This window comes from Xenopus laevis, chromosome 3L (assembly GCF_017654675.1).
Source record: "Xenopus laevis strain J_2021 chromosome 3L, Xenopus_laevis_v10.1, whole genome shotgun sequence".
NCBI classification, from domain to species: domain Eukaryota; kingdom Metazoa; phylum Chordata; class Amphibia; order Anura; family Pipidae; genus Xenopus; species Xenopus laevis.
The window spans coordinates 26237104-26251733 of record NC_054375.1 but is presented as its reverse complement, the minus strand read 5'-3'; the positions used below and the strand labels follow the sequence as shown (position 1 = coordinate 26251733).

The 14630-nt window shown below is 40.7% G+C and overlaps 1 protein-coding gene across 4 annotated transcripts in view; it reads left to right on the top strand.

The window, feature by feature from the left end:
• sgcd.L (sarcoglycan delta L homeolog) overlaps positions 1-14630 on the top strand; it is a 339284-nt gene that overhangs the window by 293760 nt on the left and 30894 nt on the right. For all 4 annotated transcript variants that reach the window (XM_041586050.1, XM_041586049.1, XM_041586051.1 and 1 more), the window contains one exon: positions 224-343. In XM_041586050.1, the coding sequence (XP_041441984.1) occupies positions 224-343 (120 nt within the window). The remainder of the gene's footprint in view (positions 1-223; positions 344-14630) is intronic.

Below are 14630 nucleotides of genomic sequence, written 5' to 3'. Positions count from 1 at the left end.
GGAACTGCAATTTTTCCCATTGCCTTATGTACTTAGTTCTTATTTATAAGAAGTGCATTAGGGAGCAGACATGATGCTAAATAGATTTGCTATTCAGTTTGCTGCAATGTATTGATTATTCTGATCATTTAAGTAGAAATGTGACTTTGTAGCAGACATTGCCCATGCCTCTCACAATAGTACTTAAAATGCTAAAAGTAATCATTATTGCCTTCTCTCACAGGATCAGAGGCTATAGAAGCCTACGGGAAACGCTTGGAAGTGAAGTCCAATACTGGGAAACTACTGTTTTCTGCCGATAATGACGAAGTGGTTGTTGGCGCTGAAAGATTGCGGGTACTAGGTAAAATATGATAAATAGATCAATGTTTAGCAACAATTGTTCCATTGCTAATTGGTGAAGCTGATGTGCTGTTGCTTTTCTTACTGGGTGGGTGCAAAATGCCATGTTTTCCCCCTCCACACAGTGCCCGCTATTTGCCCCTGCCATTGTAAGGCACTTAAAGTGTTCGCTTGGGCACAGAGCCCATGGACGCTCTATTGGAAAGCATTGCAGCTCAACTGGGCACATGGGCTATGTATATGTATTGAATTCTGATGGGAGCAATTTTGTACCCAACTATTCTCTGTGCATTGCAACATTAGCCCTTTGCCAAAGTGTTCATTGTTCTAAGAAGAGTTTTAAGATCTACTTTGTGGCAACAAGTGGTAAGGTTAAAGGGAAGTTTAAAGTAGTCTCCATATTTTCCATTAAAATCTCCCACATTCACTAAACAAAATCAGCCCCATCTTTTCCACTACTGTGGAATAGCACCTGCTATGCCTGGTAGAGTTGCCACCTGGCCGGTATTTTACCGGCCTGATCGGTAAAAATGATGGTTGATCCCAATGTTATTAATAGGCAAAAATGATAAATATACAGGAAGGCCGGTTTTTTTTTCCAGAAAAGGTAGCAACACTAATCCTAATTCTATAAACCTCACCTCACTTTTATTCCCACCAAAATTCTCTCTGTTGTAAAGGGCTAGGTTGTCCTTTTTGCATAGAGCCCCACAGGCCTTCTACCTGTCCCAGTATCCCCTATTTCATAACAGGGAAGAGGAGGCAAGGATTGCATTTTCCTGTGCCATTTTAAATGACAGATATACATGAGTAACCCTTAAAGAAGGCCTTTGTTGCATTCACTCTCCAAAATATATAAGCTACCCGTGCTATATCAGTCATCTGCCAGCATAGGGATGTGACTATGTGATTGTGGCTTGATATATTTCATAGTAAGCAAACATCATATATACCAATATAGAGCTATTTAGATTTCAGAGCAAAAAATTAATTTCAGAAGATGGAGCCAGGTGTATACAGAACAGGTAGGATTGTTATTCGAGAATCCGCTTGAATTTATCAAACATTGATGCTTTAAGAATCCATCCTTAATGTTGATGGACTACCACTCTCAGCATGCTTTTTACCTTGATTATATGGTTGGGTTACAGGAGGTAGTAGATCCCCCCTAAGCAGTGAAGGGCTCTCATCCCCTTTAGCAGACTACAAGCATCGTATTTCACCAAGATTGTTTCCTGTATAATAGATGCTTGATACAGGATTGGTGCCCAGCATAATGGCTTTTAATAGATGATTTACAGAGCTTTTAATTCACTGTAGGTTTCCTCTTTTCTTCTTCTCGAGTCACGCAGAGAATTGTGTCTCTATACCGGAGCTTCCTGGTGAGATTGAATTCCTTAAAAAACGATGGCATGGCTGATAAATTGGCGATTTAAAAAGAAAACGCTTAATTTAAGTCTTATCAGTCACAAGAGGATGTCTGACAGACAAATGATTGCACGACATATAATAACAGTATGGCAACTGTTGGTTTGTTTGATAATAGAGAGATTTCCTAATGATACCACTCCTTTAAAAATGGTTTTTCATAAAGACTTCAAACATCTTGATTAACTTGTATAGAATGTTACCGAACAGAGCCCCCCTAGAGAGACAGAGACAGGTGCACTTTGGCCCTAGGGGTACCCAGAGAGATACAGTCTGCACATAAAAGAAGATAAGTCTTTCAATTTCCTCGTAGAGTAGTCATCTCACTCCAGATTCTTTCATACAATGTCTTATGCACTTCCGCAGCAACAAATGGTTTTTCTAAAATGTGCAAATGAGCACCAGGAGTCAAAATGTTGCTGAACATAAAAAATATTTACTCTAATAAGCATAGCTTTGCCGTTTGCTATTACAGGTATGGGACATGTTATCCAGAATGCTCGGGACCTGGGGCTTTTCAGATAATGGATCTTTCTGTAATATGGATCTTCATACCTTAAGTCTACTAGAAAATAATTTAAACATTAAATAAATCCAAAAGGCTGGGTTTGTGTCCAATAAGGATTAATTACATCTTAGTGTGGATCAAGTACAAGGTACTGTTTTATTATTTCAGAGAAAAAGGAAATCATTAAAAAATGGAGTCTATGAGATATGATCTTTCTTTAATTCAGAGCTTTCTGGATAACAGGTTTCCAGATAATGGATCCTATATACCTATATGTGAGCCTTGGGCAGCTCCCTCTTGAAGCTGCCATCCCTTCTAATTTGGTCCAGCCAAACAGGCAACCATTTAATCCAGGGATGCCCAAAAATTAGATCAGGATCTACCAGTAGACCTTTAGCTGTTGATCAGTAGATCTCAAGACATTGTCAACAAACAGCTTATCTAAATCACCCTCCTATTTCATGCTTTTCATTCAGATGTTTATTATGTTAAAGTCACATAAGCAATAGATGTTTTTTTAAATATAGCAATATACATTTTCCCCATTAATCGGTATTTAAGTAATATTTTCCATGGAACAGAATGCTAATTCTCACTTTAGTAAAGGTGCCCCTTAGTAACAATCCTGCCTTGTCCAAGCTTTGGAGGCAAGTGAAGCAAGGTGGTATCATGTTCAGAGAAGGTGGTAGAAGGCTCAGAATTGACCCTAGGCCCTAAAAAGGTCCAGATTGGGGGAAAGTTATCTACAGCAGCTGATAAAAGCATTTGGTGCAGGGATGCTGCTCCACTTGACAACGATGGGCTTGAGGTCACTCAAGAGCAACAGTGGCAGTAGAAAGTGAATAAACTGGTACAAGTATGGAATCTGTTATTCAGAAACCCGTTATCCAGAAAGCTCCAAATGACAGAAAGGCCATCTCCCATAGACTCCATTTTATCCAAATAATCCACATTTTTAAAAATGATTTCCTTTTTCTCTGTAATAATAAAACACTGCCTTGTACTTAATCCAAACTAAGATATAATAAATCCTTACTGGAAGCAAAACCAGCCTATTGGATTTATTAAATTTTTACATGATTTTCTAGTAGACTTCACGTATGATGATCCAAATTACAGAAAGAAACCCCCAGGTCCAGAGCATGTTGGATAACAGGTCCCATACCTGTATTTCTATAATACTTGACCTTTACATCTATCTATTGAGCATAGTGCAGGCAATAAGATTTTGTAGGACAATCTCCTTTTTCCGTCCTTAGCCCAGTGGCTTGAAAATTGTCGAGGCTTTTATAAATAAACTTTAATAAGAATAATCTGACCTTGCTTGTTAAAATTGAATTACTTTCTCCCAAGCCGCTCAGGGTAATATTGAGAATAGAGATGACCTCATGGAGATCCAGAATATCTTTGCAGATCTGTGGCAGAGAATATTCCGTGTAGCAGTTTCATTATCTGCACTCCTCCCAGAGTAATTAACCTCCTCTGCCTCTCACTGACGGCTATCTCATAGATATAAAAGCCATGCAAATTAACATTGGCTTGGGCTGAAATGTATATTACCGTAGCCCTATCTTCAGTGGTGTACCTTGTATGCAACCCCCACCCCCTGAAAAATCTACAGGGGGACCTGACGCACACCCTCAGCAAAGGAGCAAGCAGATGGATAAGTTTATAATGCAGGGGCGGGGGGACTACTGAAAGGAAGAACCCAAAATCTGGGACCCCCCCTGAGGGCTCTGCTGTGTATTAGTTACTCCTGTCTTTCTGATATTAGATCAGTAATTTTCAGCATGAGCTTTTGCTGAACTTCCTGCATTGATTCATTTTTATTGATATCCTGAGACACTTTGCAACTGTTCTTCATTTTATATTTTTTGATGCTTTTGAATGATTTAAGTTTTTGTTTGGCAGCTCTCCAGTTTGGAATGTCATCTGGTTGCTAGATCCCAGTTTAACCTAGCAACCAGGCAGTAGATTAATTATAAACTGGTAATCTTTATATGTTAGATAACATTTGTGCGTTCTCTTACATTTGGGCCACCTGTTTTGGATAGGCAAAATATTTGCTTTCCCTTTAAATTTTCGATATGCTATTTTAATGCTGAATAGAAAAGAAATAAATTACACACCAAAAAGCAGAAAAGTACACTGTGATCCCTGTACGCATAGCCAGCTGCATAAGCCTGAATTTTTAATATGCTGAGCACACCTGGTTTCCTTCCAGGCTCTCCAGCTGCCCGCAGGTCCTGCCCAAAAAAAAGTGGCACCATGCAGTGAAAACACAGTAGAAGTTTCTTGTTGTACCACAACTCCCAGCATCCCCTCGGCAGCCTCAGCTCTCCGGGAGATGCTGGAATTTGCAGTATAACAACAGTTGTAGGATGGACATCCCCAGGGGCAACTCTTACCCCTCTGCCTCCTGAGGCAGCTTTTGCGCTTCTTCCCCCACGCTCACCATTTCATCACTGGAGGGATCCCATTTGCGCATTTTGAAAGCCGGAAATTTAATGCTATGGTATTTCAATGGTATTCAATGGTAACTTGTGGGGCACTGCCGTATGTCTCATTGGCCCAGCGCACCTGGACATCCCTACTGTAAATACTAAGGGGCATATTTATCAAAAAGTGAAGTTAGAGATCACTTTTTGTCTACAGTATTTTTTAAAGGCATATTTATCAAAGGGTGAACTTTCACTTTCACCCATTGATAAATAAAAATGTAGAAATCCCATAGAGATGAATGGAGAGTGGTGGAATTTCACACTTATGCACTGTGGTGATCTTTAACTTCACTCTTTGATGAATATGCCCTTAAGAGTATCACATTTATTACACCAGCACAAAAATACAAAATGTAGGCCACGGTAGGGGCCAGTATTACAAATTTACCCACAGTGCACTTGCCATAAAATTTGTAATCCCTAGTCATTCTGCCTCCAATCCCCCGTCCTGCTCCATTTCAATCCTGCCCATCACCTCTTTAAGCCTGCCTCCTCACCGATTCTCTGTAACCCTAATTACACTATGTGTGCCATTTCTCTGATGTTTAGTGATTTTTGCACCAAGTTGTTATAAGATCCTACTTTGGTGAAAGGAAGCCCTCTACCCAACACACCTGCCCAGATCTGAATTTGTGGGAAGGTACACCAAATTTGCCTTTGCCAGGCAGTATGGACAGGACTATCTTGTTTTGGCAGTTCCGTCACATAAATATGAAAGGGGTATAATCTGCACACAACTTGATTCTACTAACCTGACTCAAATTGTGTCTCTGCAATTATGTTACAATTCTGGGAAAGAATTTTGCTTTGTGGTTAAAATATACACAAGGCTCAGAGTGGCTATTATTTGCACTTTGCCCACCTTTAGAAAATGATTCCTCATGTTAATGGAACACTGTTTTAGAATCCAACTATTTCTAGACGTCAGCTCCCAGCTAGGAATGAGCAAACTTATTCGGCTGGTACAATTTCCAGGTGAAATACGTGTTTTTGGCAAACCCACGCAAGATTATCACCATGTGTTTTTGTTTTTCTAGCATAAAACATGTTTTTGCGCTTAAAAAATGCTTGCACCTTCCCATTGACTCCCGTTTGCATTTGTCAAAAAAAAAATTTGTCATGACTACGCCGAACATATTTAACATTTGATAGGAAAATGCCTTCCTCTTTGAATATGCATCACCCAGGAACCATCAACAAAACCGTAACTGAAGTTTTATAGGGCACTACAATACTGGCACTAAATGAGTTAAACCATGTTTTATTTATGTTGAACATAAGGGAATTTTTTTTTTTTTTGTAAATCTGATGTCATTTAGTTAATTGCATTTCTATCCAGGTGTCAGTGATGAATGACTTGCATTGAGTCCTGCCTAATGAAAGGTCTCCCACTGACATGGTTTAATAACAACTATTTACCGTGGTGATATGGAGATAACTCCGCACTCTGCAAGCTGATTTTCTCCCCGTTAATTAGCTGGAGGTATTTTTCAGATTAATAATAAAATAGCCCTCTAGATACCACCTGATCTTAATTACCGTCATTTGTATCTCATCTCAGTTCAACGGCCGTTTTTAATTAAAGCATTAGGCTGGTATTGCTTATTAAGGGCCGATTAACTCCTTTCTCTGCAATAACTGACACCTACACGCAGGCTCTCGAATTAGCAGAATGAAGCCACTGATAGTTCATGTCCCAAATTGTTTTAGGGGCCTTTAAAAACTTTCCTGGTGCGTCATGCAAGGGATAATTCCTTGGATGTTGGGAAAAATCCTCTTGAGTATCCAACACAGCCTGGCTTGATGTGATCGTACACTAGAGTCCCTGGAACACTAAAAAAAAATTTAAGAATTAAAGTGATTGTGTAAATTAACTATTAGTATGATGTAGAGTGTAATATTCTTAGACAATCTGCAATTGGTTTTCATTTTTTATTATTTGTGTTTTTTGAGTTATTTAGCTTTTTATTAAGCAGCTCTCCAGTTTGCAATGTTAGCAATCTGGTGGCAAGGGACCAAATTACCCTAGCAACCATGCATTGATTTGAATAACAGACTGAAATATGAATAGGAGAGGCCTGAATACAAAGATGAGTAATAAAAAAGTAGCAATAACAATACATTTGTATCCTTAAAGAATAAGAGAATCAGAAGAAAAAGGCAAATCATTAAAAAAACTATAATAAATAGGGATGTACCGAATCCACTATTTGTGATTTGGCCGATGAAAGATACTGAACCAAAATCTAATTTGCATTTGCAGTTAATAACTTGCTGTCACGTTCGGCACCCTATATCCAGAACTCAAGCTAAGCTCCCTGGTCTCGGCTCTCACTTCTGCCTCTAACCGCCGCCTTTCACCTCGGGAGGAGCCCTCAGGCTAATCGGATGTCGACAGGTCTTTTTTGAGAGAGGAGCTAAGCTAACGGTTCTGGACGAGCAAAGGGGCACGATCGTCTCACCAAGATACTGGAAGGAAGAACACCACCAGAAACAGGCAGGCCGGGCCAGCACAAGCAGAGAATCGTCAGACAGGCCGAAATCTGGATTGGAGGACAGGCAAAATTCAGATTGGAGAGGTCAGAGTAGTCACAAGCAGGCAGGATCAGGATTGGAGAGGTCAGAGTAGTCACAAGCAGGCAGGGTGAGAGGTCAGAGTAGTCACAAGCAGGCAGGATCAGGATTGGAGAGTTCAGAGTAGTCACAATCAGGCAGGATTAGGATTGGAGAGGTCAGAGTAGTCACAATCAGGCAGGATTAGGATTGGAGAGGTCAGAGTAGTTACAAGCAGGCAGGATCAGGATTGGAGAGGTCAGAGTAGTCACAAGCAGGCAGGATCAGGATTGGAGAGGTCAGAGTAGTTACAAGCAGGCAGGATCAGGATTGGAGAGGTCAGAGTAGTCACAAGCAGGCAGGATCAGGATTGGAAAGGCCAGATTAGTCACAAGCAGGCAGGATCAGGATTGGAGAGGTCAGAGTAGTCACAAGCAGGCCGGATCAGGATTGGAGAGGTCAGAGTAGTAAAGCAGGCAGGATCAGGATTGGAGAGGTCAGAGTAGTAAAGCAGGCAGGATCAGGATTGGAGAGGTCAGCATAGTAAAGCAGGCAGGCAAGGGTCAATATACAGTATAACAGATAAGTTTAAACAAAGCAAGGCACCTAGGAACTTCCTAAATAGAACCTAACAACGGGCAGTGTTTTTTACTACAAGATGCCCTTGCGCGATGACGTCATCACGCCGGCGCATAGAACCCGGAAGTGCGCGTGCCATAGGAAAGCCGGCACAGCAAGGGAAAGGAGTCCTTACACTTGCTTAGAAAGAAAAAAGTGAAAACAATTCCTGACCCTAATTTGCATATGCAAATTAGGATTCGGATTTGGTTCAGCCATGCACATGGATTAGTCCGAATCCTGCTGAAAAAGGCTGAATCCTGGCTGAATTCTGAACCCAATCCTGGATTCGGTGCATCCCTAATAATAAATAATGAAGACTAATTGAAAACTTGCTTAGAATTGGCAGTTCTATAACATAGTAAAAGTTGATCACCCTTTTAATGTACTGCTACCATGCACTGTAAAGTGCATACATGGTCAGATTTAGGGTGCCAATTCTGCTCCCTCAGCTCTACCCAGGGTTGCCACCTTTCATTGGTGGACCATATTGATGTGGCCCTCTCCCATCTATGGTTATTTGTAAAATATCAACTGAGGCCAGGGCTGTTATTACAAATTTGCAGGTATTTGCGGGTAAATTATTTAATTACCTGTCATTCCACCCCCTGGCCTGCCGCCAATTTCCCCAATCTGTGTCAACACCACCCTTTTTATGTCATGGCCCTGTCCCTTTTATGTCATCACTTCTGGTCCTCACAGACTCATTTCCCATCAGTGGCATCATAGGCGGAGGGTGATTTTTTAATTTGGGTAGGCTAATGTCACATGAACAGTTTCTTCCACAGTGATTTCCATTGGCAGAAAAACGTCTCATTAACAAAAAAAACACAGTAGCTGCCTTTTTACTGAAGTTTCAAAGTAATACATATAATCATAGATGAGTTTGAAAACAGACATGCGTCCAACCTTAAATTAAAATTTTTGTCCAACTGAAGTTAGTCTAAGGGGCAGATTTATCAAGGGTCGAATGTCGAGGGTTAAAAAACCCTCAAATTCGACCCTCAATATCGAATTTGAAGGATTTTGGCGCAAAACATTCGGTCGAACAATCGAATAAAAATTGTTCGATAAAATCCTTCTAAACTAACGATTAGAAAAGTGCTGGGGAAGGTCCCCAAAGGCTAACATTGAACTTCGGTAGGTTTAAAGTGGCGAAGTATGAAGTCTAAGTTTTTTTTAAAGAGACAGTACTTCGATTAACGAATGGTCGAATGATTTTTACTTCGAATCGTTTCGAATTTGACCAATTCGATGGTCGAAGTACCCAAAAAAACCTTCGAAATTCGAATATTTTTGCATTCGAATAATTTACTCGAGCTTAGTAAATCTGCCCTGATCTGCTAATTTGAACCAGGAAGGTAAAACAAACTGTAGCCCTATATAGCGAAAAATCCCTTCCTGACTCCAAGAGAGTAATTAGAACAACTCCTGAATCAAAGTACACATATGCTGCAAGCTAAACTGTGCAAGGGTGCCACCCTCATCTTGTGGCTTCTTCAGTTTAACCAACTCAGCGTTAGGGAATACAAATATACTAATTAAAGCAAGCACTTCAATAAGAATAAACTGCATGTTTATTTAGCGGGACGCCAATAATACAATGCCTTTAAACCTTTAAGGGTATTACAGTTACAAACGTTCAAGAACAATGGTTATGGTTAAATTTATTGGTAGGTGTTAGCTGAAACTCTGAGGTTAAAGGTGTGATCCATTCACTAAGGTAACAATGTCACTTGGTCACACTTTCACACCTCTGAGTTTCAGCTAATACCTACCACTTAGTTAAACTGAAGGAGACCCTAATTCAGATTTATTTCTACTAGAAATTTACATCATGACCTGGATTAATGAAAATCTTGATATATAGTTATTTTTAAGGGCTCAGTTTGTCTGACACTGTAGGACACATATACACATTCTGTTTTTGCTTTTTGTTTTATGCTGCCACATACTGCCTGATGCTACCAAAATAAGGGACCTGTAGACACTGGCGGCTAGTGCCTTCCATTTAAAATAGGCAAACCCACACAAACTGCCTGCTATTTTCATCCCATTATAATTTTTGTTTTTTCATCCCATCTACATTACCACAGGGACTGCTATATGCAATATTATGACAGGCACCTTTGATGGCAACTTTAACAAAGCTTCTCACATACTGCCTGTTGCTATATCCCTTTCAACCTGATTTTTTGCTGCTACTTTTAATAATAAAACCCCCAAAACTCCCAAATACACACTCCCAAATACACTGTTGGCTGCTGTACTATTTTACATTAGGAGCCCCCATATTTGTTTTGGTGCCAATAATTCCTTGAAACTAAAAAGCCCAAACCACCTATCCAGAAGTTCAGATACTACTGTGTCAGAAGATGTAGTGTAAAAATCAAACTCCACATACCAAACAAGTCGGATCAGCAGCTTCTGTGTCTTTTAGCCCTAATCATCAGCACAAACAACTAGCCTAGATACTGCTCACTCTCACCTACTCCTGCATACAGTGCTTGGTGTGTTAAACCTGCTCCTGAGCTTCTCATCTGAAATCTCGCAAGATTTTCAGTGCGAAATCTCGCAATGACGTCACTGCATTCACTCGTTAGCTGAGGATTTCTTTCTCTTTTTAAAACCCTTTATTATTATTTTTTTAACCAATAGGTTTGGGGAGGCTTAGCCTCCCCAAGCCTTAATGAAAATCCGCCCCTGAGTGGCATGAATATTTTAGCAAGAAAGGTGGGAACTATACTCCCTACATTGTGAGGTATAGGGCCAAACAATGGGATCAGCCTGAGCAAGCAAAGCTCTACCTGTTTGCCAAGTGGATCTTAGTTTAAATTTCCAGCTTTATAAACTGCTAAAAGATAATAGGCAGCCATGGGTAGAGTCCTGCATCAGGGTACCCATCTGCAAAGAGTCTAGTTGGTCCTGACCAAGCCGGGAGAAGATGACGATGTGTGGGTCAGTGGGTCCGGGTCAGGCACAGGTCTAATGAACTGTCCCTCCTGCGTGGGTCTAAACACTGTTGAAGTCGGGCTCATATGTACATGGCAGACAAAGTCATGGCTTTATATAAAACAATAAAATGAAAACTACTTTCTCTTTACAGAGATTATAAATCAGTCCCGCCCCAGTGGAGCTTACAATCAAGTTATCAGGGGCTGCACAAAACCACTCCTGGTAACTTTAAGAGCTGAAGTTTCAGTGATTATACTGTGCCCCTCTTAAGCTGCATTGGGAAGGCCACTTTATAATCACTCCTGCTTATAATCGAATTCCACATTTACACGCACTATGCTCAATTTTAGGGAGCCAGTTAACCTGCCTGCGTGTTTTTGAGATTTCCTTAATTTTATATTAGGAAATGAGGTCGGCTTTGTGAGTCATTTCATTTGTGAAGCTTTTAACAGTTCCTTGGACTGGCGGATCCAGCCGCATGGGTCCTGCTGCTTTTGTGTCGGAGTTAGGTATGCTACATTTACCATATATCTGAAAGGCATGGCAATCCATATACAGCAGCCTATATCCCTGGCTCCTCTAAAACTGCATGCTATGACCTATTTGTTAAATAGAGAACACGGGCGGTAGAGTCTGTAACAAAAAAAAACGGGTCATTTGAGCCAATAGCAGGGACTGTGCTGTGAGTGCTTGAAGCTAGCTTTGTTTATTTGCCTATGGCTTCATAATCATAGTTCAACAGTTGAACTAGGGATTAATGTAGCACCTACTGTAACATGTATGGATATTAGAAATCACTGAGCAGCTTCAGGTTAAAGCCACAGGTCAGGTTCTATTATAAACTGTGGTTGCCGGTTGGTTTGGATCACCCACCGCGACTGCAGTTTGCACATTAATGAGCTCTCTCACCGTATACTCAGGAACCCTTATACCTTGCCTGTATTTGAAGGGGACGGTAACTTTCCCTAAATCTTACTCTAAATCAACCCAATCTTTTTTCTTCCCAATATAATATGCAAAATCAAACTTCAGAAAGGCGGGCATAATGCTGTTTAGGTGACCAAAACTAGACAAGTGTCTAAAGCATTGATCACATTAGATAAGGCCAGTGTCGGACTGGCCCACAGGGATACCAGGAAAACTCCCTGTGGGCCCAGGTGTCAGTGGGCCCTCCTGCTTCAAAAATGTTTGCATATTTCATGGCCATTACCTATTTCTATGAGAACAAACAGACTAAATAGATTGAATAATAGATTATAGTATGTAAAGAAAGGAGACAATAAGAATAGAGGTTGAGTGAGGAGAGGAATTATAATAGTACTGAGAGTGGTCTTTTGGTGGGCCCCTGGTCTAAGGTTTTGTGGTGGGCCCCTGGCCTAGGGTTTTTAGGTGGGCCTCTGGTGTCCCAGTCCAACACCGGATAAGGCAGAATTCTCTTTGAACTTCTTATTGTCAGTATGTGCTAATTCTAACCCTAATGCCCCAAGGAAATTGAACATTTTTGTTCTCTGGATCTGACTCTGCAGCAGAAGTCAGTTCCTGTTCCAGATCCTGCTTGCTTCTGCTACATTGTTTCAGGAGTCAGAACTAGCAGCGCTGTGTATGTAAACAGCCAGGCCAGGCTATTGCCCCGTTCAATTAATTTACTATTCACTTGAAAAATCACTGACAATATTTAATGAATGTATATGGGAAAGTTGCTTAGAATTACATTTCTATACTTTAATAGCGCTGTTATCTGTTTTGCAATAGAAGCTGAAGAAGTGATACCTGTCTCCCAAAGGTGCAGCAAAGGGAATAATGAGCTTAGTCAGCAGCAGTCACATACACACACACAAAACAACTTGAGTTATTATTAAAGGGCCAACAAAAATCTGATTTCAGCATTTTCAATAGACTGTTTTCCTCTTCTTCTTCTTTTCTTACTTCACCCCCCCCCCCCCCAACGTTCTATCCAGATAGGCTGCTATGAATAGAAATCTGAGGAGCTGTGAGGCTGAGCACATATCTCACGGCTCAGCAATATTGTCATGCAATGTGTTTATTAAGCAGAGCGGAGAGGCGATAAACTTGTATCTGCAATTCCATGCAAAGGCATTTATACCACGGGGTAGTCCCGGTGATGAGAATATATATCACCCTTGTGCTCCATACATATAGAGTTTTATATCGATGTGATCTTATGCATGCTAAATTGTAATTCACCAGGAGAGCCTTTGTAAAATACAGTTTAATTGTAGCATGGATTCTATATTTTAAGGACGACTCCTGACCAAATTCTCTGCTAGGAATCCAATGGGGAGCGATTGGGATTAATCCATATTTTATACTGCCTGTTCTATAGATAGAGTCTCTCTGATGGGGAGTTCCAGATCAATTCATATCTCACACTCCAGTGCAATGCATAGGGGTTTATAGCTTAGGGGTTGCTGTGGAAAAATCAATACCTTTGTAGGATTGGGGGGGGGGGAGATATGGTTCTCACATAAATATAAACCAGGTGGATAGTATCCAGGTCTCTAATAGTAATGAAAGAATATGTGGTAGTTTAGCAGATGGGGGAGGATGGTAAAGGGATTTTTATTGATTATTATTTGATTATTAATTATTAAAACAATATAGCATATTCTATTTTACCATTTTTTTAAAAAAAAAATACAGATTTGTCACACTCCAATGGTTTATCAAGGCTTAAAGCATTTGTGGTCCCAGCAATTCACACAAGTTGACAAGCGGCACACCCTAGGAGAGGGCATTCTCTTCCTGCCTGCCTCTGGGCATTTTAATCTGGGAATGGAACTGAGGGTAGGGCTGCCATCAGTAATCATAGGGCCTCATACTACTATGACAGTTAGCAGGGCATCCCCAGGAGGTGCCAATTATTAATCTACTGGTCACCTCCCTGGGTGAACAAGCAAAATGGGGTCCAGTGATATAAGAAAAGACCCTTGCATGCACAGTCACACTCATAATCCACCCTTGCTACTCCCTTTTTATAAATGTCATGTAGCCCACCAACGAATCTTTAGTGTAGCTAAACCTCCAGTCAGTTGTAGTGGTAAGTACAGTAGTAAGTAGTTGCAATTCACAATTATGTGATGCTGAGATGAGGTTTACTAACAAAACCTCAGTTAATGGGGGTAGTCACATATAGTTAAAGTTACATAGTTAAAATGGGTTGAAAAAAGACAAAGTCCATCAAGTTCAACCCCTCCCAATGAAAACGCAGCATCCATACACAAACACCCCTCCCTACTTTTAACTTACATGATTTAATCCTATATTCCAAAGCCTCAAAAAAGGAGCTTGTTTATCATGTCCTAATAAACATGTTTTTACTGTTTAGTTTTCTGGCATATGTACTTTTCTGAGGCTTTCAAATATAGGATTGTCATTCCCCTCAAGTATGGCAAAACTACAGCCATGATACACCCAAATCCCACCCACTCTTCCACAAGCCACATCCCTTTCACAATCCCCAAATTGCCAAGTACCATCTCTTGCTTCCTTCTGCAATTGGGGCCTCTGACTTCAGTACCAACTGCTCCCCCCTCCTATGGCAACACTGGCTGAGGGAGAGGATGGTACCCATCTTCTTCCCAAACTGTATTGTGAATGGGCCAATCAGTTAAGAAAGGGGATGGTCTCTTCCTTAGTGGTGCCATAACAAATCATGGAGCCCTTCACTGTGTGGTGTTTATACAAATGGCCTCCGGGTGTCACTG